At 38.4% G+C, this 22733-nt stretch overlaps 1 protein-coding gene across 1 annotated transcript in view; it reads right to left on the bottom strand.

The window, feature by feature from the left end:
• The window catches only part of SLC9C2 (solute carrier family 9 member C2 (putative)), an 82392-nt gene that overhangs the window by 44023 nt on the left and 15636 nt on the right, over positions 1–22733 (bottom strand). The window contains exons 5-10 of the mRNA XM_077756016.1: positions 21810–21926; positions 20127–20288; positions 15370–15469; positions 12748–12891; positions 10070–10238; positions 2394–2475 (exon numbers count right to left, since the gene is read on the bottom strand). Of these exons, the coding sequence (XP_077612142.1) occupies positions 2394–2475; positions 10070–10238; positions 12748–12891; positions 15370–15469; positions 20127–20288; positions 21810–21926 (774 nt within the window). The remainder of the gene's footprint in view (positions 1–2393; positions 2476–10069; positions 10239–12747; positions 12892–15369; positions 15470–20126; positions 20289–21809; positions 21927–22733) is intronic.

The following is a 22733-nucleotide window of genomic DNA, read 5'->3' on the forward strand; positions in this document are numbered from 1 at the left end:
ACAGAAGCCTGCTTAAGATTCTCTCTCTCCCTTTCTCTCCTACCCCACTTGCATGCATGTATGCTCGCGCTCTCTCTCTCTATCTTTCTCTCTCTCTCAAAATAAATAAATATTTTTAAATTGTAAGGGAAGAAAAAGAGGAGAAAAAAATATTACCATGACAGTAAAACCCCTTGTTAATCTTGCCTTTGAGTATCAGAGTAGGAGGAATCACAAGAAAAGAAGTATGGGAGAAATCCAGATGTGATATCCTAAGCAAAGAAAATGCAGTGGGTCTGGATCCCTGAGAGTCAAAAGAAATTGGCGAGAAGGGAGGTGTGAGAAAGCCTTCAAAGATCAAATTAACCTCAGTCATGCTCCATCATAGGCTTTTGCTGACGAAGCATATATCTCCACTGAGAACAAGAACAAATCCATAACTAGGGGGAAAGAAGAGCTACCAAAAATCTGCCCCATTTACTAGCCCAGTTCACACATTGGAGCCCTTGGCTTTGAGGGGGGCTGCACAGGAAGTTCTGCTATAGTGCTGGTGGGGCGCTGTTTTAGGAATGGCAAGACTGTGCTTAAGACACAAGCTAAGAGGTAAAGTCTCTCATGGGCACAATAGGGTAAATTCACCAGGCTATTGCCCTGTTTAGAAGAATTCTCCTTCAATATCGTCCTTCCATTGACCTCTCATTAGTTCCAAGCTCATTAGTTCCATAGCTTTCCAAGATACCTTCCAATGACTAGCTTTGTTTATCAAGGAAATTGGTATTTAGAGGTGATTACTCTGAATAATGATCACAATTATTTCAGACATAGAAAGAAATCATCCTCTTTATTAATGAATTAATTGATTTTCTGCTTGATCCACATGCTCTTGTGAGTGCAGTGTATCTCCAGTAAGTCTGATCAATTTTAGATACCCTGAAAGGATCATCCTTTGCACTCACTTAGCTGAGGACCAGGCCATGGGATACTAAGTGATACTAAGGCCCTATTTGAAGACTTTGTGTAATCCCATCCAGCCTTCTCCTTCCCTACTTGACTGTACTGCCACCAACCATCTTATCCTAGATTTCTCTATTGACTATGTGTCTGTCTATTTGTGATTTTATCAAATTTATGCACTTTATTATCAATGGCCTCAAATGTCTTCTGGAAATAGGCAACTGTAGCAGAGCCTGCTGATTATCCCCCAATATCCATTTGCTTTTCTTTTTTTTACAACCTTAAAACCTTCTTTTTTTTTTCTTTACATTTATCAGGCCATGCATTCATAGGGAATGGGTTCCAGCAGCTCAGGCTCCTTTCCACTAGTTCTCAGAAAGTGTGCTTCTTTGGGTGGGACAAGCTGGCTCTTCAGTTGACCCCAACTGGATTTCTTCTTCTTTCAATCATTTTCTTATACACTCTTCAAGAAGCTATCTCGGCTCTTTAAGTGCTTAATATGTTCAATACATACATTAATTCTCTTGGCAAGAATCTTGCCCTTAACTTGTTTGTTTATAACAATGCCAACAGTATGCTGGGTAACATTGTAGACTCTTCCAGTTTTTCGACGGTAACACTTGTGGGGCATTCCTTTTCGAACAGTTTCCATTCCTTATATCTACAACATCACCTTTCTTGTAGATTTGCAAAGGAACAACTCCATTTTCTAAAAGGCCTAGAGAACATAGAGAGGGTGCCTCTCTGCTTTTCCTTTGTGTTGGTCATTTTGACGAATTGCTGGAAGATGTTGGTTCCAGCCAAAGGACTCCCAATATCCATTTCCCCCTTCTTCCTTTACCATAGAATCTCAAGTCTTGGCTGAGCACATGGCCAGCCACAGCTCCACCATTATCCCTACAATATCCCAGGTAGGGATAATATTTTATAGCTTCTCTTAACCATGTGTGACCACATGACCAAATTATGGTCAATGGGATGTGAGTGGTGATGATATATACAATTTCTGGATTGTACCCTTAAAAGGAAGCTGCTGACCTTCCCTTTTCACCCATCTCCCCATTTTCTCTCTCTAGTTGGTTGGATTGAATATATAGTGGTTATGAGTCAGCTTCTACCCTGCAGACAAGGGCAACATTCCAGGGAGAGGAGGAACAACAAAATAGAAGGATGCTGATCTCTGGACAACCTTGGGAAGCAGAATCATCCCAGTGTCTTAGACAATTTGATAGAGAGGAAAAGAAAGTCCTCTATCTTGTTTAAGCCACTGTGAATGTGGTTTCTGTTACTCTGGCTAAACCAATATTCCAATTAATACAGCATCTATAAATAATCGAATGGGAATGAATGATTTCATAATCAATTCCTTGAGCTCCTTAAGAAAGGTCCCCATGATTCTCAACAATAATCTATTTGCATTATTCTCTCCAGTTAATTAATGAAAGATAAATATACCTTACCTAATGTCCTGGCTGAACGAGTCATCATGTATGAATTTATTCCCATAGTCATTAGTGATATTACCTGTACATACAATATAAACTAAAAAACAAAATACATAAGTAGTTAGAGTGAGAGAGAGAGAGCGAGAGAGAGAGAGAGAGAGAGAAAGAAAGAAAGAAAGAAAGAAAGAAAGAAAGAAAAAGTTCTCCAAAGGGAATCATTGTTCAATTAACCACCAGCAAAATTCTATCTTAATCCACATTTTTAAATCCTGCTTTGGATAGATAATTTGGATAGATAATAGAAATTAAGGCGGAAGGGTTGTTTTGTGGACACTGCTTGAATATAATATACTGGAGCAGAAATTAGTTTTCAATGTGAATGAGAAAACATTTTGTAATTTCTGGAAGGGATAAGAACACTGATCAAAGAGTCTCCACTGTTGCTGCTTTCAGCAGCAGCCATGCAAAGCCAGGAGGATGGTAGGCATCACAGGCACCACTATGGAGCCTGCAGGGTTGGGGAGAAACCCCAGCAATAGCAGGCAGTAGTGACCACAGTGAGGATGGGAAAGTGTGTCTGCCACCAGCATTTACTATGGCTGCTCAGGAGGCTCGGGGCCGGCAGGAACTGTCATGGGGTCTGGAGAGACACCTCACAGGAGCCGAAACACAACCACATTTTCAGGTCTTGGCTCTGCCATTTTAATTAGCCATGTAATTTGGGGTCCATTGACTTAATCACTCTGAGATTCAGTGTCCTTCACTAGAAAATGGAGTCAACAACAGTATGTCCTCTGGAGAGTGTTTCCCAAACTTGACTGATAACACTAAGCACTGAAAGTGCTTCTAAAAGATATCAACTTCCAGGTTTCTTCCCTGCAGATTCTGATTGTATAGGTCTGGGGTGGCACGTAAGGGATTCATGTAACATCGAGTGGATTTGAGAAACACTATAAGCAATACTCAAATGCTAGTTAGCATTTTGTTGACTTGGTTTTAGCCTAATTCCTTGCACAAAAGAAAATTGAAGGAGCTCATGTTGCTGATGATACTTTTCCTTTGGGGCACGAAAGGACCCAAGGTCTGCAAAATTACAGGTTTGTTTGAACTCCAAATTAATTACCAGATGATGGCCATAGATATAAAGTACAAATCCTCAGGAAAGATGGTGAGGAATATAGTAGTCCATTTTGAAAAAGCACTTCTGGGAGTTAGAACACCTGAGTTCTTTCCCTAACATTCTATTTTATTTGTTTTGATTTCTCTACATGCAAGATGAGGAGGGTGATAACTGATCCTTCAAAGAAGATATTTTTAAAATATTGTACTTCTGGAACAGGAGAAAAATGACAAAGAAGAGAAAATCCTGAGCTGGAAATTAGCCAATATCAAGAAACTCCGTATATTTACCTGAAGATTCAAGTTCCTTAGGAGGTGGACAGGTATTCTTAATTCACATTATTCAAGTGTATTTTTCCCTCCCAGAAGCAGGGTTGGAATTCATCTGACTGGGAGGTGGTGGGGGTATCCTGGGGATTGCTAGCAACTTCTAGTAACTTCTCCAGCTAACTCACACAGTACTATTACAAATAACAAGGGGCCCTAACACTCTCAGCAGATGTACTGGGGTCTTTGGATCTTTCCTGGAGTCTCACTACCATAGATACTACCACCACCATATTGTCCAGAAATCTATCCTCAACTGGAAATTGAGGTTCCACAAATCTGGAGAACTTGCCCAAGGTCACCCAGCCTGCGACTGGGGGGTGAGGGTGGGGGCAGGATTCAATCTCAAGTTCATCTGACTTCCACACCTTTAAACCATTACTTGACTATTGGTTCCTTTCATACTATCAACATAAATAAACTTTCCTCTGAAATTTCCTTTCTTCTTAAAAGAATGCATTTTTCAAATCTAATTTTAATTTTTAAAAATTTTTAAAAATATTTATTTTTTGAGCAAATCAGAGAACTCTAGATGCTGGCGAGGATGTGGAGAAATGGGCACCCTCCTACACTGTTGNGAGTGGTGAGATCATGACCTGAGCCGAAGTCAGATGTTTAACTGACTGAGCCACCCAGGCTCCCCATCAAATCTAATTTTTAAAGTGGTTAACTTTAGGGGTGCCTGGGTGGCTCAGTTGGTTAAGTGTCCAACTTCAGCTCAGGTCATGATCTCATGGTTCGTGGGTTCAGGCCCCACATCAGGCTCTGTGCTGACAGCTCAGAGCCTGGAGCTTGCTTCAGATTCTGTGTCTCCTCTCTCTCTGCCCCTCTCCCAATGATGCTCTGTCTCTGTCCCAAAAATAAAATAAAACATTTTTTAAAATTGTTTTAATGGTTAACTTTAGGAGAAGGGAGAGTTGATGGTGGAGGAGAAGGAGGACCCCAGGCTTGTCTCATCCCATGAACATACTAGATAACTATCAAATCATTGTAAGACTCCAGAAATCAACCTGAAGACTGACAGAACAAACTCTACAACTAAAGCTCTGGAGAGAAGAAGCCATATCGAGGAAGGTAGGAAGTATGGAGATGTGGTTTGGGGGAGAAATGGATCACAAGTGCTATGAAGAGGAGGGAGCCCTGATCACAGAGAAAGGAGAGGGAGAGAGAGAGAATGGAGCACACGGGGGAATGCACAGGAGAACACTTCCCCAAAGTCATTGGGTGGGAAAACATGAGGGGCTAGTTTTTGTGAGTTCTTACAATGAGTGGGGCTTGAAGAATGGACTTTGAAAGATCAATGACTGAGATAGAGCCCTGAGGGTGTTGCCCTACTCCCAGAAAAAAGGCAGGTAAACTAACTGGGGCAGATGATGTGGAAACAGTGATCTGAAAAATGCTTGGAGTAGGCAGTGGGGAGATTATTCACTCCTCTCAGAGTGCTTCCCTGAGAGGCAGATACCGTGGAGATGCCTCTCTGAGGACAAAGGAGCTGGTTGGAGCCATTTCCCTTCCCTGTCCCTCATCTTAAACACAAAGCCACCTGCAGAAAGCAAAGTAGCACCCACAGGGCTGCCTACCTGTTTACCCCAAGTCCCACACCTATGCATTCTGGTAGGACTGCCCTTCTTGATCAAGCTTGCCTCAGTACCAGCTTAGTCAGCCCCTTCCCCAGAAGACCAGCAGAAACCCCTGCCCACACCATGTCTCCTAATCAGAGAGTTCTACAGGGCTTCGGTTCTAGTGGAAGTAGTATCAGGTCTTACTTAACAAGCAGACCAGAGCACATCTAGTTAAAACTCACCACACTCTGATCAAGGACCAAAGAGTGCCCAGTGCAGGCAAGGAGAGCCTCTGCAGACAGCTGGCCTGAAGGACCGAGCAGCCAAAACACAACAGCAGAGCTCATGAACATACACCAGAGATACTCCCTGAAGCAACAGGCCCTGGACACTATATGACTTCTTCTTCATAAAGCCACTACTCTCAGGAGCAGGAAACTGGCTTTTCTAACACAGAGAAGGCAGAAACTTAAAACAGATATAAGTAACATGCCTGATTGAAAATTTAAAGCAATAATCACAATACTCAAGGGGGCTTGAGAAAAGAATGGAAGACTTCAGGGAGACCCTTACCACAGAGATAAAAGAGTTAAAAAAGAAACTGTCAGAAATGAAAAACATAATAACTGAGATTGGAAACAGGCTTGATGCAATGAACACAAAGCTGGAAGAAGCAGAGAAATGAGTAAGTGATAAAGAAGACAAAATAATGGGAAATAAGGAAGCTGAACAGAAGAGAGAAAAATTTATGGAACGTGAAAATAGACTTAGGGAACTCAGTGACTCCATCAAATGTAATAATAGTCGTATTATAGGAGTCCCAGAAGAAGGGAGAAGGGGGGACAGAAAATAATACCTGAAAACTTCCCTAATCTGGGGAAGGAAACAAACATCCAGACCCAGTAGGCACAGAAAACTCATCAAAATCAACAAAAGCAGGACAACATCAAGTTACATTGCAATTAAATTTGTAAACTATATTGATAAAGACAAAAGAAGACAAAAGAAGTCCTTAACTTACAAGGAAAGACCCATGAAGCTAGCTACAGATTTCTCAACAGACACATGACAGGCCAGAAGGGAGTTACATCATAAACTCAAGCACTGAATGGGAAAAATCTTTAGCCAAGAATACTCTATGCAGGAAAGCTATCATTCAGAAAAGAAAAACAGATAAAGAGTTTCCTAGACAAAAAAAACTAAAGGCGTTCATGACCAGCCCTGCAAGAAACATTAAAGGGGATTCTTTGAGTAAAAAGGAAAGACCCAAAGTGACAAAGACAAGAAAGGATCAGAGAAAATCTCCAGAAACAATGACAAAACATGTAATAAAATGGCACTAAATACATATCTATCAATAATTACTCTGAATATAAATGGAGTAAATGCTCCAATCAAAAGACACAATAGTGTCTGGGTGACTCAGTCAGTTAAGCATCAGACTCTTGGTTGTGGCTCAGGACATAATCTTGCAGTCATGAATTTGAACCCCACATCAGACTCTGTAAGCTGGGCATGGAGCCTGCTTGGAATCTCTCTCTCCCTCTCTCACTGCCTCTCCCCTACTCATGCTCTCTGTCTCTTTCAAAATAAATAAACATTAAAAAACAAACAAACACAGTGTGTCAGAATGAATAAAAAAGACAAGATCCATCTATATACTGCCTATAAAAGACTCATTTTAGACCTAAAGAACACCTGCAGATTGAAAGTGAGGAGATGGAGAAACACTTATCATGCAAATGGGTGTCAAAAGAAAGCCAGAGTAGCAATACTTATATTGGAAAAACTAAACTTTAAAATGAAGACTGTAAGGAGGGATGGGCATGGAGGAGGACACTTGTGGGGATGAGCACTGAGTGTTATGTGGAAACTAATTTGACAATAAACTATTTGTAAAAAAATAAAATAAAATAAAATAAAATGAAGACTGTAACAAGAGATGAAAAGGGCACTATATCATAATAAAGGGGACAATTCAACAAGAAGACAATTGTACATATTTATGTACCCAACATGAAAGCACTCAAATATGTAAAATAATAATAAATATAAAGTAACTAATTGATAATAATGCAATAATAGTAGGGGACTTTAACAACCCCATTACAGATCATCTAAATAGAAAATCAACAAGGAAACAAGGGTTTTGGATGATACACTGGACCAGATGGACTTAACAGGTACATTCAGAACATTCCTTCCTAAAGCAGCAAAATACATATTCTTTTCAAGTGCATATGAGACATTTTCCAGAATAGCTCACATACCAGGTGACAAATCAGGCCTAACAAGTACAAAAAGATTGAGATCATACCATGCATATTCTCTGACCACAATGCTATAAAACTTGAAGTCAACCACTAGAAAAAAATGGAAAGAACATAAATACACAAAGGTTAAACAATATGCAACTAAGCAATGAATGAGTTATCCAGGAAATAAAAGAATAAATTTTAAAAACACAATTTCATTTCAAATGAAAATGAAACACAATGGTGCAAAACCTTTGGGATGGAGCACTGTTACTTAACATAGTACTGGAAGTCCTGCCCACAGCAATCAAACATAAAAAAATAAAAGGCATCCAATCATCAAGGAAGAAGTCAAACTTTCACTATTTGCAGATGACATAATACTGTATATAGAAAACCCAAAAGGCTACACCAAAAATATTGCTAGAACTGATACATGAATTCAGTAAAGATGCAGGCTAAAAAAAAAAATCAATGTACATAAATCTGTTGCATTTCTATTCACCAATAACGAAGCAGCAGAAAGACAAATTAAGGAATCGATCCCATTTACAATTGTACCAAAAACCATAAGTTACCCATGAATAAACCTAGCCAAAGAGGTGAAAGACCTGTACCCTGAAAACCGTAAAACACTGATGTAAGAAATTGAAAAGGACACAAAGAAATGGATATAAAATCCATGTTTATAGATCATAAGAACCAATACTGTTAAAACATCTATACTACCTAAAGCCATCTACACATTTAATGCGATCCCTAGCAAAATACCACCAGCATTTTTCCACAGAGCTACAACAAGTAATTCTTAAATTTTTATGGAACCACAAAAGACCCTTAATAGCCAAAGCAGCACTGAAAAAGAAAAGCAAAGCTGTAGGCATCACAATTCAGATTTCAAGTTATATTACAAAGCTGTAGTGACCAAACACTGTGGTACTGGCAGAAAAATAGATACATAGATCAATGGAATAGAATAGAAAACCCAGACGTGAACCCACAACTGTATGATCAATTAATCTTTGACAAGGCAGGAAAGAATATTCAATGGGAAAAAGACAGTCTCTTCAACAAATGATGTTGGGAAAACTGGACAGCAACATGCAAAAGAATGAAACTGGACCACTTTCTTACTCCATACACAAACATAAATTCAAAATGAGTTAAATACCTAAATGTGAAAAATGAAAATGATAAAATCCTAGAGAGAACACAGGCAGTAAACTCTTTGACATCAGGCTTGGGAACTTATTTCTAGATGTGTCTCCTAACACAAGGGAAACAAAAGCAAAAATAAACTATTGGGACTTCATCAAAATAAAAAAAAAAACAAAAAACTTCTGCACAGTAAAGGAAAAAATCAGGCAAACTATAGAATGAGAGATGATATTTGCAAATGATATATCTGATAAAGGGTTAGTATCCAAAATGTATAAGAACTTATAAAATGCAACACCTAAAAAACAAATAATTCAATTAACAAATGGGCAGAAGACACGAATAGACACTTTTCCAAAGAAAACCTACTGATGGCCATCAGACACATGAAAAGATGCTCAACACCACTCATCATCAGGGAAATACAAATCAGAACTACAATTAGATATCACCTCACACCTGTCAGAATGGCTAAAATCACCAACCCAAGAAACAACAGGTGTTGGAGAGGCTGTGGAGAAAAGGGAACCCTCTTGCATTCTTGGTGGGAATATATACAGGTTCCTCAAAATATTAAAAATAGAACTACCCTATGATCCAACAATTGTACTACTGGATATTTACCCAAAGAATACAAAAATACTAATTCAAACTATATATGTACCCTGATATTTTTAGCAGCATTATGTACACTAGTCAAACTACGGAAATTGCCCAAATATCCACTGACTGATGAATGGATAAAGAAAATGTGGTGTATATATATATATGTATATACAATAGAATATTATTCATCCATTAAAAAAAAAGAAATCTTGCCTTTTGCAAGGATGTGGATGGAGCTAGAGAGTATTATCTTAAACAAAATAAGCCAGTCAGAGAAAGACAAATACTATATGAGTACACTTGTATGTGGAATTTAAGAAAAAAAAAAAAAAACAAGCATGGAGAAAAGGAGAGACAGCGAGGAAAACCAAGAAACAGACTCTTACCTATAGAGAACAACTGATGTTACCAAAAAGGGGAGGGGGGATAGGTGAAATAGGTGATGAGGATTAAGGAGAGCACTTGTGATGAGCCCCAGGAATTGTATGGAAGTACTGAATCACTAAATTGTAGATCTGAAACTAATATTACATAGTTTGTTAACTAACTGGAATTTAAATTAAAAAAAAATTTAATGGTTAACTTTATTATTGGGTACTGTGACAAGTGCTACAAAATAAACAAAATGAATAAATATAAATAATTATGAGATGATTTTTCCTACCATTTGTGGTGATTCCATTTTTTGACTAGCCAGATTATGAATGTCAGGTGCCAAGAGTAAACTAAAAACTCCTTTAATTCCAGACCATGCTATAACAATTCCCCATCTCCAGTTATAGTCATAATTTGCTTGCATCAGAAGAGGGCTCACTAACACAATAGTAAGTAACCTGTGGAGAAAAAAAAATTTTTTTTAAATCACACCTTATGTATTAATGTTATTTGTGGTGGACACTACTAAAAACTAAATTTCATAGAAATTTTTTTCAGGAAAGAGAAAATAATTCAGTTTATTGATGTCATTCAACTTTTCTGGGAAGAAACAAATCTACTGTCTAAATTTTGCATAGGATACTCAAATCTCAAAAAACAGTGCTAGAAATTTTACATAAATATAAGAAACTATCATTAATACTTGGGCACTTTTTTGGATTTGGGTAGTATATTTCTGAGAGAAGTTTCTTCAAATAACATTGACAAGTTCATCTATTCCCTGGAAGACCATGACTAGATTAGAAATGAGGCCAAGAGGATACGCAGATGATGGCCAAAAAGTAAAATTATTGTAGGCAAATTAATAAACTTAGCTTAATCAAATTTCTCTTGAGCTTCCATGAGAATCATAAACACCACATAAATAATTTCAATCTGTGCCTATTTCTCTACATATCATTTTTCTTTTTCTTTTCTTTTTTTTTCAGAATAGTTGAATAACAATAGTTGACCGACTATTAACATAGTGATCCAACAACTCTATTCTTATGCTATGCTTACCATAAGTGTCTACAGATCATTTTTCTATAAGACTCTGTACCAAAAATTTAGAATCTGTCTTTAGGAGATCTGCACCAAAAGAATATCAGTACTATCCCTCAAATGAGATTTCAGCAGAAATAAAAGTGACATGTTCTTAGACTCAAAAAATATATTGTGTATCAGTTACTCAGAGGGGAATTTCATAAGACAGTTTAGAGGATGCCTATCACTGAGAAACAGAAAATCTGCAATTACCATCTATAATGTACGTAATGAATTTGGGCTAACTCCTCTACCTTGCATTTAAACCTTTTGCAAAGCAATTCTTACCAAACTTTTCAGCCCTACTAAATGATTTTTCTCTGAAATACCCTCTAGTCCTGCCAAAATGGAACAACTCATTCCGTTGCCTGATAACCAAAACCAGAAAAAGAGTGTCGCAAGGGCTCTGGAGTCGATCTATCAGGGTTAAAATTTAGGCTTCTTTCTCTAACCATGTAAAATTAAACAAGGTCTTTAACCTCTCTAAGCCTCAATTTTGTCACTTGTAAAGTAGAGACAATAAATAATAATAATTGTATTTGCCTCAGAGGATTATTCTGAAGATTCAATTACATGGGGCAACATTCATAGGGCTTACATGGGGCATTCATTCATAGAATGATGTTTTGAATGTGGTCAGCACTCAATACTTGTTAACAATAATTATGTCCAGGCCTTAGTTTGGCACATTCTCTAAAATGTTTTTCTCAACAAGTCTTTTCTGGAAAGCCCACCCATACTTTGAGGGCCCCTTGGATTGACTCCTTCCATTAAAGCCCCTCCTCTAGGGAGGCGGAACCATAAGTTCCCACAAGATCTCTGGTACTATAGCCATTTGACTTTGGGCAAGGTACTTGGCCTTTGTTGGCCAGTTTCTTCATCTATAAAATTCTCATTTCCTAGTGTTGTTATGAAATGAAATGAGATGCCATATGTGTAGCTGAGTCGAACAATGTACAAAAAACCAGTTATCTTTCTTCATGTTCTATGACCAGACTCAACTTGCACATGAGCCTCCAAGTTAGAAACATAAATTGCATAAACATCCTTCTGTGTGAGAGTGGCATGAGAAAGAAACATAAATTGCATACACATCCTTCTGTGTGAGAGTGGCATGCGGTGACCTGAGAGTCAGCAAAAGCAAGGTCCCTTGAGAACATCTTATAAAGTAAGCTCATTGGCCAGGCCTATCCTAAGTGGAAATGACAATGTTTTCAGAGACACTGTCATGAATTCTTATTGAAGACACAACTGCCAAGACAAGTGGCAAATGGCATTTGAGAGAAAACGTGCTCATGGGGATTGAGTTTAAACCCCAATCCTGCCCTTCAAGTTGGGTAACTCTAGGCAAGCTTTTAACCTCCCTGGGCTTCATCTGTGAAACGACACAGTAACACCTACTTCATAGGGTTCTATGAGTATTAATGGCATAATGTACATGGTAAGGGCTTAATAAATGGCTTTATCATAGCTATAGATGATAATAAATGAGGATGAAAGTCAACAAAAATGTTAGGAGTCATTAATCAGGTCCAGTGTTGCTCCACCATTAACAAAAATGTTGAAACGGTTTCCTGGATCTCATCTCCAGAGATGCAATTCAGTGCATTGAGATGACCCATGAATTTGCATCTCTATCAAATTCATGAGTTGTGCTGATGCCACTGTTCTTGCCCCTTCTCTTTTTCCAGATGAAACTTGGAAGAGTAAACAGACTTCCCCTAACTGCATAGCAAGCTATTGTCAAGACCTTGACAACAACACAGGTTTTCTGACTCCACATCCAGAGAGCTCTTGTTGCCCTCACCTGCTGCCTCCCAATTCTGATTCTGGGCTTAAGAACCTAAGTCCAATAAGCAAACTTTAAAATATAATTCTTACCTTACAAAATTCACTGTTGCAAATAAGATGAACATGAAAACGATAGTGTGAAATCCCCAAAAGTTGTTTTTTCCACATCCAATTACAATGCCAAAGAAAGTATATATTAAATGTTGGTATACAGTTGAAAACATTATTAGGAATCTAGGATAAATGGAAAATCAATCACATTTTAAGCCATGTGTTTTTTAGATAGTCATCTTTTCACATAAAAGCATGTATCACATGTCTATCATTCTTGTCTTGGCAGAGGTCCTTGCCTCCATCATTGTTACAGTCAATATTTAAGAGTATATTGTTGGAATTAAAATACCCCAGCTCCATATTCTCCAATTCCCTCGTCACACTAAATGCCCATGGACTGCCTCTCATAGGAGAATTGTAAGAGCAAGGGAGAAAATTACGGATCTCCACCCGCTCTGTTGGTGATGTGGCAGTTTTCCTGAGATTAGCCAGCATCATATCAGACTGTTGGGGCTGCCACAGCTAACCCCAGAACCACCTTGTTAACCTTGACTTTTTGATAGCTGACTGGATCACCTCAGTGCCCTCTGCAGGATTTCTCCATTCATGATTTTCCTGAAAGTCTCTTACCTTGAAAGTCTCTCCTGTCTGCTTTCTCATCCACTGAATTCCTAAAAATCTTGTAAGGTTAACTCTAATCCCATGTTCCTCATCCTAAGCACTCTCTTTGGAAGTGGTCCTCCTTTGAATTCCTACAGTGCCAATCAATCCTCTATATCACCATCGTTCAGAAGCAGACAAGTGACTTAGAATCACCCATATTGCTTTCCAAATAGCCACACATCTAGCCCCACTCCCAAAGAATCTTACTGAGTAGACCAGAACACAGCGGTTAAGGCACAGGGCTGTTCTGGTTCCATGCAGTAACATGTCTGCACCCAAGCCAGGTCTGACCTCTACAGGCAGATCTCAAGTTCCACTTGCTCTTGGGCCTTCCTCCATTGGGACTTTCCAATCTGGCAAACTAGGCAAGTGTGTCTGTTCCACAAACCAGTCTCCCTAGAGGTGGGTCTCAAGATCTACACTTGGAAAGAAGCATTAGGAAGCCTCATTTTGGCTGCAGATGGAAGCCATGTCCTCTGACACTGCATTTCCCCGAGTAGGCAGATGGTTGGACACTCTATCTGACTCCCAGCTCTTGATTCATTAGATTCAGAGCTCAGAGAAAAGAAGGGTATGTGGGGGACCTCTAACCCCAAAGCTTAGTTTTCTGAAATTCAGAAATGATGCAATAACTGAGGAGAATACTTTTTCAAGTGTCTCCATAACATATTAGAATCCCAATAAATATATAAAATTCTGCACACGTATAAGCTTCTTACAGCAACATGCCCACCACCTAACAACAAGTGCCTCCTGAGAAAAGACTTACTTACAAAGCCTCAAACCAAAGATACAGTAAACATTACAGGCCACAGTAAACATTAAGAAAGGACTGGTTTAATAGGTTCAAGAATAAACAATTAAATGAATAATAATGAGTGATTTATAATGACACTGACACAGCATGACTGAGTTCAGGAAAATGTCCAAATTCAGACAAAAAGTATATGTTCTGTGAATTATTGATTCCTAAGCTTCTGGATTCTAAAAACCAGTGAAGTGTCATTCACATCGACACAANAAAAAAAAGTACCATCTTCTATCACTGGGATTTCATAAAAGGAACATTTTAAACACAAAAAAGTAGACAGGCCATAATTTTGGAACAATAGATAGTCCTCTATGTTTAAAAAAAGAAAAAGAAGAATAATCTGGAGACCCTGGGTTGCTCAGTCAGTTAACTGTCTGACTTTGGCTCAGGTCATGATCTCATGGGTTTGTGCATTTTGAGTCCCACATCAGGCTCTGTGCTGACAGCCCAGAGCCTGGAGCCTGCTTCAGATTCTGTCTCCCTCTCTCTCTGCCACTCCCCTGCTCATGCTCTCTCTTTCTCTCTCTCTCTCAAAAGTAAACATTAAAAATTTTAAATTAAAATAAATAATCTTCATGGGAAAACTCAGAATTATGGCTTATTTTTCTTATTTTAAACATTTGCTTTCATTCTATCCACACTAGGCTATGACTTGGTATGAAATAACTCTAAAACAATCCTGTAATTTAGCACAGTCTCTCAGAGAGAGACTAATTCATTTATCTGAGAAGACAGCAAATGGCTTTTCCCTTTGTCCAGAGATATTCATGTGACACCTTGCATTACCAAATGTAAAAGGCAAGGAAGAGTTTTACAAGTGTTGTATCTTTCTGCTACTTTTCTTTCCCAGCTCTTCCCATAGTAGGACACTGTCTTTCATGTACTTTATGGGGGAAACAGAGGAACGAAGTATATTTTAAACTTTCCACAATCCAAAGTAAATTTTTATCAAAGAGTTATCTTCTGAGCTATGGATAAGTTATTCATAAAAGAATATCAATTGACATCAACAATTGTTGGTACTTTAAGTTCTTTCAAATATAACTGGTAATAATAAAACTAAAAATAAAATGATAGAAAAATGCTATGAAGTGTGTCTAAGAAGGCAGAACCACTTAAGCACTATACTTCTGTGATATCTATACCAGTATATATGTATACCAAGTATACAATAGGAGACTTACTTAGTAACTGTTAACTCCATCTTTGGTTTAAAGCTTAAGGAATCTAAATTCAGTCCTACGGTGACTAATGCAATCATTCCTGACATTCCCAAAAATTCCACTGGAGAGAAGAAAATGAATAAAATTAGTTGCATTCAAATCTGCACACTGAGGCACTTTAGCTTGAGAAGAATTGGTGAGAAACTGAAGAGTCGTGTTTTTTGGAAAGTTGCTTCAAGGGATTGGGCTAATCCTGTAGATCAGGGGTCAGCAAAATTTTTGTAAAGGATCACATAGTAAATATTTAGTTTCTGTGGGCCACACAGTCCCTGTTGCAACTACTCAATTCAGCTGTTGTAGTGCAGAAGCTGCCATACATAATATGTAAACAAATATGCCTGATAAATAATAGACAGAGAAATCCGAAGCACTTTGGAGCAAGGCCGACCTGATTTGCTCTGAGAATGTGACCTCTTTTTCCTTTGTTAGCATCCCTGCATCTATAAAATGGGTTTAAAAGAATAATGCCTCATAGGCATTATTGCTTTGAGGGTGCCTGACACCCTTTTAAATAAAAGATAACAACAACAAATATATGATAGTCACTATTATTATTCCACTGTTTTTATACATCCACTTTACTGCTTAGTAAATTAATACTGTTTATTTGAAGAGTATTTTATTATTCCTTTGGTTTACCTAATAACTTCAGTCCACTTTAGATTTCTTTTTTAAATTATTTTTAACATTTATTTATTTTTGAGAGAGACAGACAGAGAGAGAGAACAAGCAGGGGAGGGGCAGAGAGAGAGGGAGACGCAGAATCTGAAGCAGGCTCCAGGCTGTGAGTTGTCAGCACAGAGCCTGACGCAGGGCTCAAACCCACAAACCATAAGATCATGACCTGAGCCAAAGTCAGAGGCTCTACCAACTGAGCCACCCAGGTGCCCCTAGATTTCTTTTTACCTTCTTATCTAGCTGATATAATATGAATAACAAATGACAGTAAAACCGGTAGTGCTCGGAAGTGTGACAAAAGGGAAACTGTCTCTCAAAATCTTGGTTCCTCTTCCCTGTAATTAGTATTACTGGATTTTGTTTTATTTTATTTTTAAATGTTTATTTATTTATTTTGAGAGTGAGAGAGAGAACCTGAGCAGGGGAGGGGCACAGAGAGGGAGAGAGGGAGAATCCCAAGCAAGCTCTGTGCTGACAGCCCACGAGGGGCTAAATCCCATGAACTGTGAGATCATGACTTGAGCCAAAACCAAGAGTCGGATGCTTCACCAACTGAGGCAGCCAGGTACTCCGGTATTACTGGATTTTAAAGCTCATATTTCTCAGTAATAGACAGTAGAGACAACATCTGCTATAAGGAAACCAGTGAATGATGTTATTTAAAACTGATGTCATCTTATTTCATATAATCCCAATGATTTAGGATTACATGGTATGAAGGCATACATTAATATACGTATGTGTGCTTATATGTATTTTTTTTAAGGCTGAGGACACATACCAAAATGTATCCATGGTCTAATTTATAACAGGTTTATTGGTGATATTTTTGTCTTTTTTGACTTTTCATAATTTTTCCAAAACTCTACAATAAACATGCATTACTTTTATAATGAGATGACATTTTTACAAAATTACAAATGCTATTATATTCAATAGTATTTTAAATGTTCTGAAGGGGGGCAAAAGTCATGGACCATGTAATAAAGGAAGTAATTTTAATCAGCATGAACCCTGGTAGTTATAGTTTTTCTGACTCAATGCAAAAAAACCATCACAGAGAATAGATGTTATGGACAAGCCCCTCTCTCTGGTTTAGAAAAAGTGAAGCTTCCCCTAAAAGAGGAATCAAAGGGATTTTTCTCCCTTAAGCACCAGGATTCAAGATTGGATGTTTTCTAACTAAAATATATTCAAGTGATGATGGAAAGCCTTTGACATCTATAATCTAGACCAATGACAATAGCAAAGAGACACTGGAGAGTATCAGCACCGGCAAGAAGGAGATGCATTGGTTGTAGAGAGTTTTAAAACAACCAAATTAACTAAATGTTCAGTCTGCTTTTGTTATCTCCATTCCCCATAAATTCTGAATAACATCACTTGATATAATATTCCTCAGGCTTAGATTAAGCCCCTCTCTTGGTATACCTCTGGCTTATACTTTTATAAAACCTACCATGTTTCATGAAGTATACACTGACTCTTAAAGTGCCTTTTGTATCCTAAATTCAAACTTTCTTCCATGGACTGATATATGAATATTTCCAACCTGTCAACCAACAATGTTCCAGAAGCATGTGTCTTTTGTGAGGCAATGTCTGGGCCATTTGTTTTGTTTTGTTTTGTTTTGTTTCTTGGAAAAGAATGGATGTTTTTATACAAGTGATTTTTCAAGGTCCAGGTTTTATGCACTGAATATAATAGAGACAAAAATGGAAATTACTGTATGTGCTCAAAGAGGGTGACACTCTAACCTCAATCAGATGCTTCCTGGACTTAAGCCAGTTGACTGAGTGCTCATTAGTAAAGGGGGAAACAAAGAAAATTAGATAACGTGACAGAAATGTAACATTGGAGAATGTGTGAATTAGAATTTTATCTGTGTTTAGCAATGGAATTTCTGGCAATGGAACTTCTCGTGATACTATGTCTATCACTGATTTTTGCTGTCAGGAAATTATTAAATATAAAAGTAAAGGACTGCCCAAAGTGGTTTTTTAATCCCCGAAGCAGAGGAAAGTGCAATGGAAGAGGGAGAAGTTTTTGTTTCCTGCCACTGCTATAGCAAGAGTACCACAAACTATCTTAAACAGCATGAATTTATTGCCTCACCATTCTGGAGGCTAGAGGTCCAACATCAAGGCTCCTTCAGCAGTAGTTTCTTCAGAGACTGAAAGGGACAATCCAGTCCAGGCCTACCAAGCATGGACCAGAAGCACCTCCATCTTTTAGAAGGAAAGTGGAAGGGAACCAATGTTTGTTAGCTGCCTTAACTTGAGTCCAGTGGTGAGCCAGTAAATGTTTACAAGCAGCTCTCTGGAACTTAAACAAGTTTAAAAAGTCCCTGATAGACAGTGTCTGCCAATTTCCATGATGTAAATACTAGCAATATGACTAATGTCAACATGACGTCACCTGAACAGACTTGTGAAAGAGATGTGTACCATCAGCCCTTGCAAGTGGTAAGAGCTATCTCCAGCTTTTCAGCATGAGCAAGTCACATAATGTGGGTTATCTCATTAGTGCCGGCAGTACCCCTAGAAAATAGGTGTTTCTACATTATTTTTATAGATGAGGAAACAAACTAAAGCTTAGAGGTTAAGTAATATTCCAAGGTCAACAAGCTAATAAATTGTGAAGGTGGGGGTTGAATTCAAGTCTGCCTAACTCCAAAACTCTTCAAGGACTAGTATCAGTTTATTCAACCAACATGTGTTAAATTACTTTCAGGCATATAGGAAGCACTGGGCTTGGCTGGGAGAACACAGAAAAGATGATATATAAAAAGACAAAAAAGAGCCTTCACATCAAGGAACTTGTGATCTGGTGGAAGATGGAAATACTAATTTTTAAATTTTTTTCTCCAGATATTTAAGGTATCCATAAAAGTTTCACAGGGAGAAAAAAAAAAAAAAAAGAAATTAGAAATCTGAAGGAAATGACTCTCCTGAATTTTTACTTATTCAGGGAGATAAGCAAGTCCTAGGTGGCAATATACCTAGAGAGAAAGCAGCACTTTTAGGTAACTGGAGATGCCAAGAGTAATTAAGCTCTTGATACCTGAGGTCTTTCACAAGTGGAAGTTGCCCCACCAGGCAGGGTGAGAGCAGAATCAGGATTTGACGGTCTTGATGCAGTTGCTATGGCTCTTGGGGACTGGTTAGCTCAATCAGGCCAGTAAAACACTTGAATTGCCAATCTCACTGGATTAAACTAGCAAATGATTATTGCAGCACAGGTCTACCAGTGCTGGGCACTTTGACTCCTGTGATTATTCCACTCTCCTGCTTCTCTTCCAGATAGACATATACCTACCTGACTTCTCCCTCTACTCTCCTGCCTCCCAGCCTCTGGTGAGGGCCACCATCCTACAGCCCCCTCAGTTTGGAGCCCATGGAATGAAAGACAGTTGAGCTGAAAAGACCTTTGGATCATCTCTCCTGGCTCTCATTTTAGAGATGGGCTGCTAAGGGTCAGAGCAGGAATCAGCTCAGTGCTGATTCCCCTTCCAGGGGATGGCCAGTGACTAAATGTAAGGTCAAAGGGTGGAATTCAAAAAGAACAAGAGAGGAGTGCCTGGATGGCTCAGGCAGTTAAGTGTCTGACTCTTGATTTTGGCTCAGGACATGATCTGGTGGTTGGTGGGTTCGAGCCCTTTGTTGGGCTCTGTGCTGACCGTGAGTGCAGAACCTGCTTGGGATTCTCTCTCTCTCCTCTCTCTCTATGCACCTCTCTCGCTCACTCTCTCTCTAAAAATAAATAATAAACATTTTTTTATCATTAAAAAAGAGCAAGAGAGTAATTACATAAAGAAAGAATTCAAAGGGAAGGGACATGGGGTTGAAATTAAGGAGATGTTAAGAGAGACCAGGAAAGAGCTAGAAGTAGCAGAAGAATAACATAACAAGATGCACAGAGGGGCTACAACAGGGGAGGAAGCAGTTAGGAAGAGGCAACTGATTCAAGATCAATGAAAAACAAAAGTACATAAAATTCGCTTTGTGGACAGCATTTCTTTGTATTTGTCTCTGCCTTACCAATGTAGAAGGTCATGTACACCATTGAAATGCAAAGAATGACACTAGTTAGTGTATTGCTAAAGAGGTCAGTCAATATAAGCTGAATGATTCTTGCACATGAATATCCACATATTATGCTTCCAAAGATGTCCAATAAGAGGCTCATGATTACATGTAACTCTAGAAAAAGAAAATAAGATAGAACAGAAACTGAATTATAACTTTGGTTTCTTTCATTGATGGCATTTGGGTCTGTGTGCTTTGGTTTGCTTTTGAGATTTTGAATGGGGACCTTGTCCTTCAACAAGTGGGAGTTTCATGAAAGCCTGGCAAAACAGACAGTCTGGGGACATATTTCCCTAATGGTCTGTAGTTTGAAGTTTGTTTATCCAGGGACAGAAGACTCAAATGTCCTCAGCCTGTGACAAACTGGAGAGTGAATGAATGTCTGACTAAAAGACATCCAAATTCAAATTTTTTTTAGAAACTATGTTAGAGCCAAGAAAATCACATCCTGGGCCCCACCAGCCTGAAGTCCATTTGTGACCCCAGCCCAAAGGCATTTGGGAAATGGAGAAGAGAAATTTTCCATAGTCACCAGAACTGGGGGCAACAGTGGCAGTTAGTGAGCAGGTGTCTGGCAATGCCAAGGTCAGTCCTAAATAACAAAGGCTGTCCGACCCCAAATGCTCCCCACCGAGAAGCACTGCAAACCCCTCTTTATTAGCAATATTTCTTTCTCCTTTTAGCACCTCTCTCCTCCTAAAACTATCACATAAACAGGTCAGGAGGGAACCTTTTCCCTTTTCATAGTATGATTCCCTCCCTTCCTTTTAAACTAGCACCACATCTGAAAAACTAGCAAAGGAACATCCTCCTTATCCTAGTGACTTTGAACCACGTGAATCTGTTATCACTTCTAGGACCTGACTGTCCAGTATTGCCTGAAACATTCTGCCTTCACCCTCAGGCTCAAATCCAGGATCAAGACAATTATATTTTTTTTTTTTTTTTTTTTTTTTCTTAAGTAGGCCCCACACCCAATGTGGGACTTGAACTCATGACCTTGAGATCAAGAGTCAGATGCTCTACCCACTATGCCACCCAGGTGCCCCTAATCAATTCTTAATATCCACTCATTGAGGTCCAAATTAATCCAAGAAAGAAGTTACTTTGAGCCAGATGATTTGTGTGTGGTGGGGAGAGAAATTAAATCATTTTGTTACCATATTTTCCCCTTTACTGTCCAAGAAAACATATATATGGTAATATATTGAATTGGTCAATATAAATAAAATATATTTGGTCAATATAAATAAAATATATTTACAAGTAAAATATAGAGAATGCAGTAAAGTTAAGACATCTTGAATGTATTTTAATTTTGGTGTGAATTGAAATGCATCATAGAAGAATGATTTTAGAGAACATGCAGAGGAGGGGCACCTGGGGGGCTCAGTCGATTAAACGTCCAACTCTTGATTTTCAGCTCAGATCATGATCTCACTGTCTGTGAGATCAAGCCCCATGATGGGCTCTGTGCTGACAATGTGGAGCCTGCTTCAGATTCTCTCTCTCTCCTTCTCTCTCTGCCCCTCTCTCTCATGTACGCTTACCCTGTTGCTCAGATAACTAAATAAACACTTTTTAATAATGCACTCACATCCTAGAAAATATTTATAGGAAAATAAATGCTCCTACCTCTAAATATGGAAATGTGGAGTGGGTTGCTCCGAAAAATTCCAAAAAATATGGATGTGAAGCCACAAATTATCATTGATTCTCCTCTTATGATATCAGTGTACATTTTGGAAATGCCTGGAAAAGGAAATATGAAATATAGTTAATTTGGTACATGAAAAGGATGCTCTTGCACAGGAAACACAAAAATAGAAGAGAAGGAATGTGCTAGACAAAAAGAAAACAGCCATGACTGGGATGCATCTGTAAGACAATCACCATTTTTTAATTTCTCCACGTGCTTTTATGTCTCCAATGACAAGGGAACATGACAATAGCATTCTCTAAAGTGTCTATGGCCCCAAACCATGCTTGAGTTTTAGAATGAGACAAAATACTTCTCAACTCAACACAATAATTTAGCTTGAGTAAACATAGATCATTTGACTCCACAAAAATCACATTTTAGAAATATGTACAAAGGATGACCCAGTGATTCCACTTATAGATGTATGCTAAAGAGAATTGAAAACCTATGTCCATACAATTGTACATGAATGTTCATCGCAGCATTATTTTTTTAACTTGTAAATAAACATTTTATTGGGCAATATTTATGACATTTCCCTAATTAAATTGTTGGGTTTGCGATATTTATGTTACTTGATATTCNGCATTATTTTTAAGAGTCAATTGAATTCTTCAGCCACAGAAAAGAATGAAGTCCTGACTGATACACGTCACAACATGGATGAACCTTGAAAACATAAAAAGTGAGAGAAGACAAACACAAGAAACATGTGTTGTATGGTTTGACTTGTATGAAATGTCCAGAATAGGCAAATCTATAGACAGAAAATAGATTAGTGGTTGCCATGGGTTTGGAATGGGGGAATTAGATGTGACTGCTAATGGCCAGGAGATTTCTTTGATGGTGACAAAAAT

This window comes from Crocuta crocuta, unplaced genomic scaffold (assembly GCF_008692635.1).
Source record: "Crocuta crocuta isolate KB4526 unplaced genomic scaffold, BGI_CrCroc_1.0 scaffold122, whole genome shotgun sequence".
In the NCBI taxonomy this organism is placed as follows: Eukaryota; Metazoa; Chordata; class Mammalia; order Carnivora; family Hyaenidae; genus Crocuta; species Crocuta crocuta.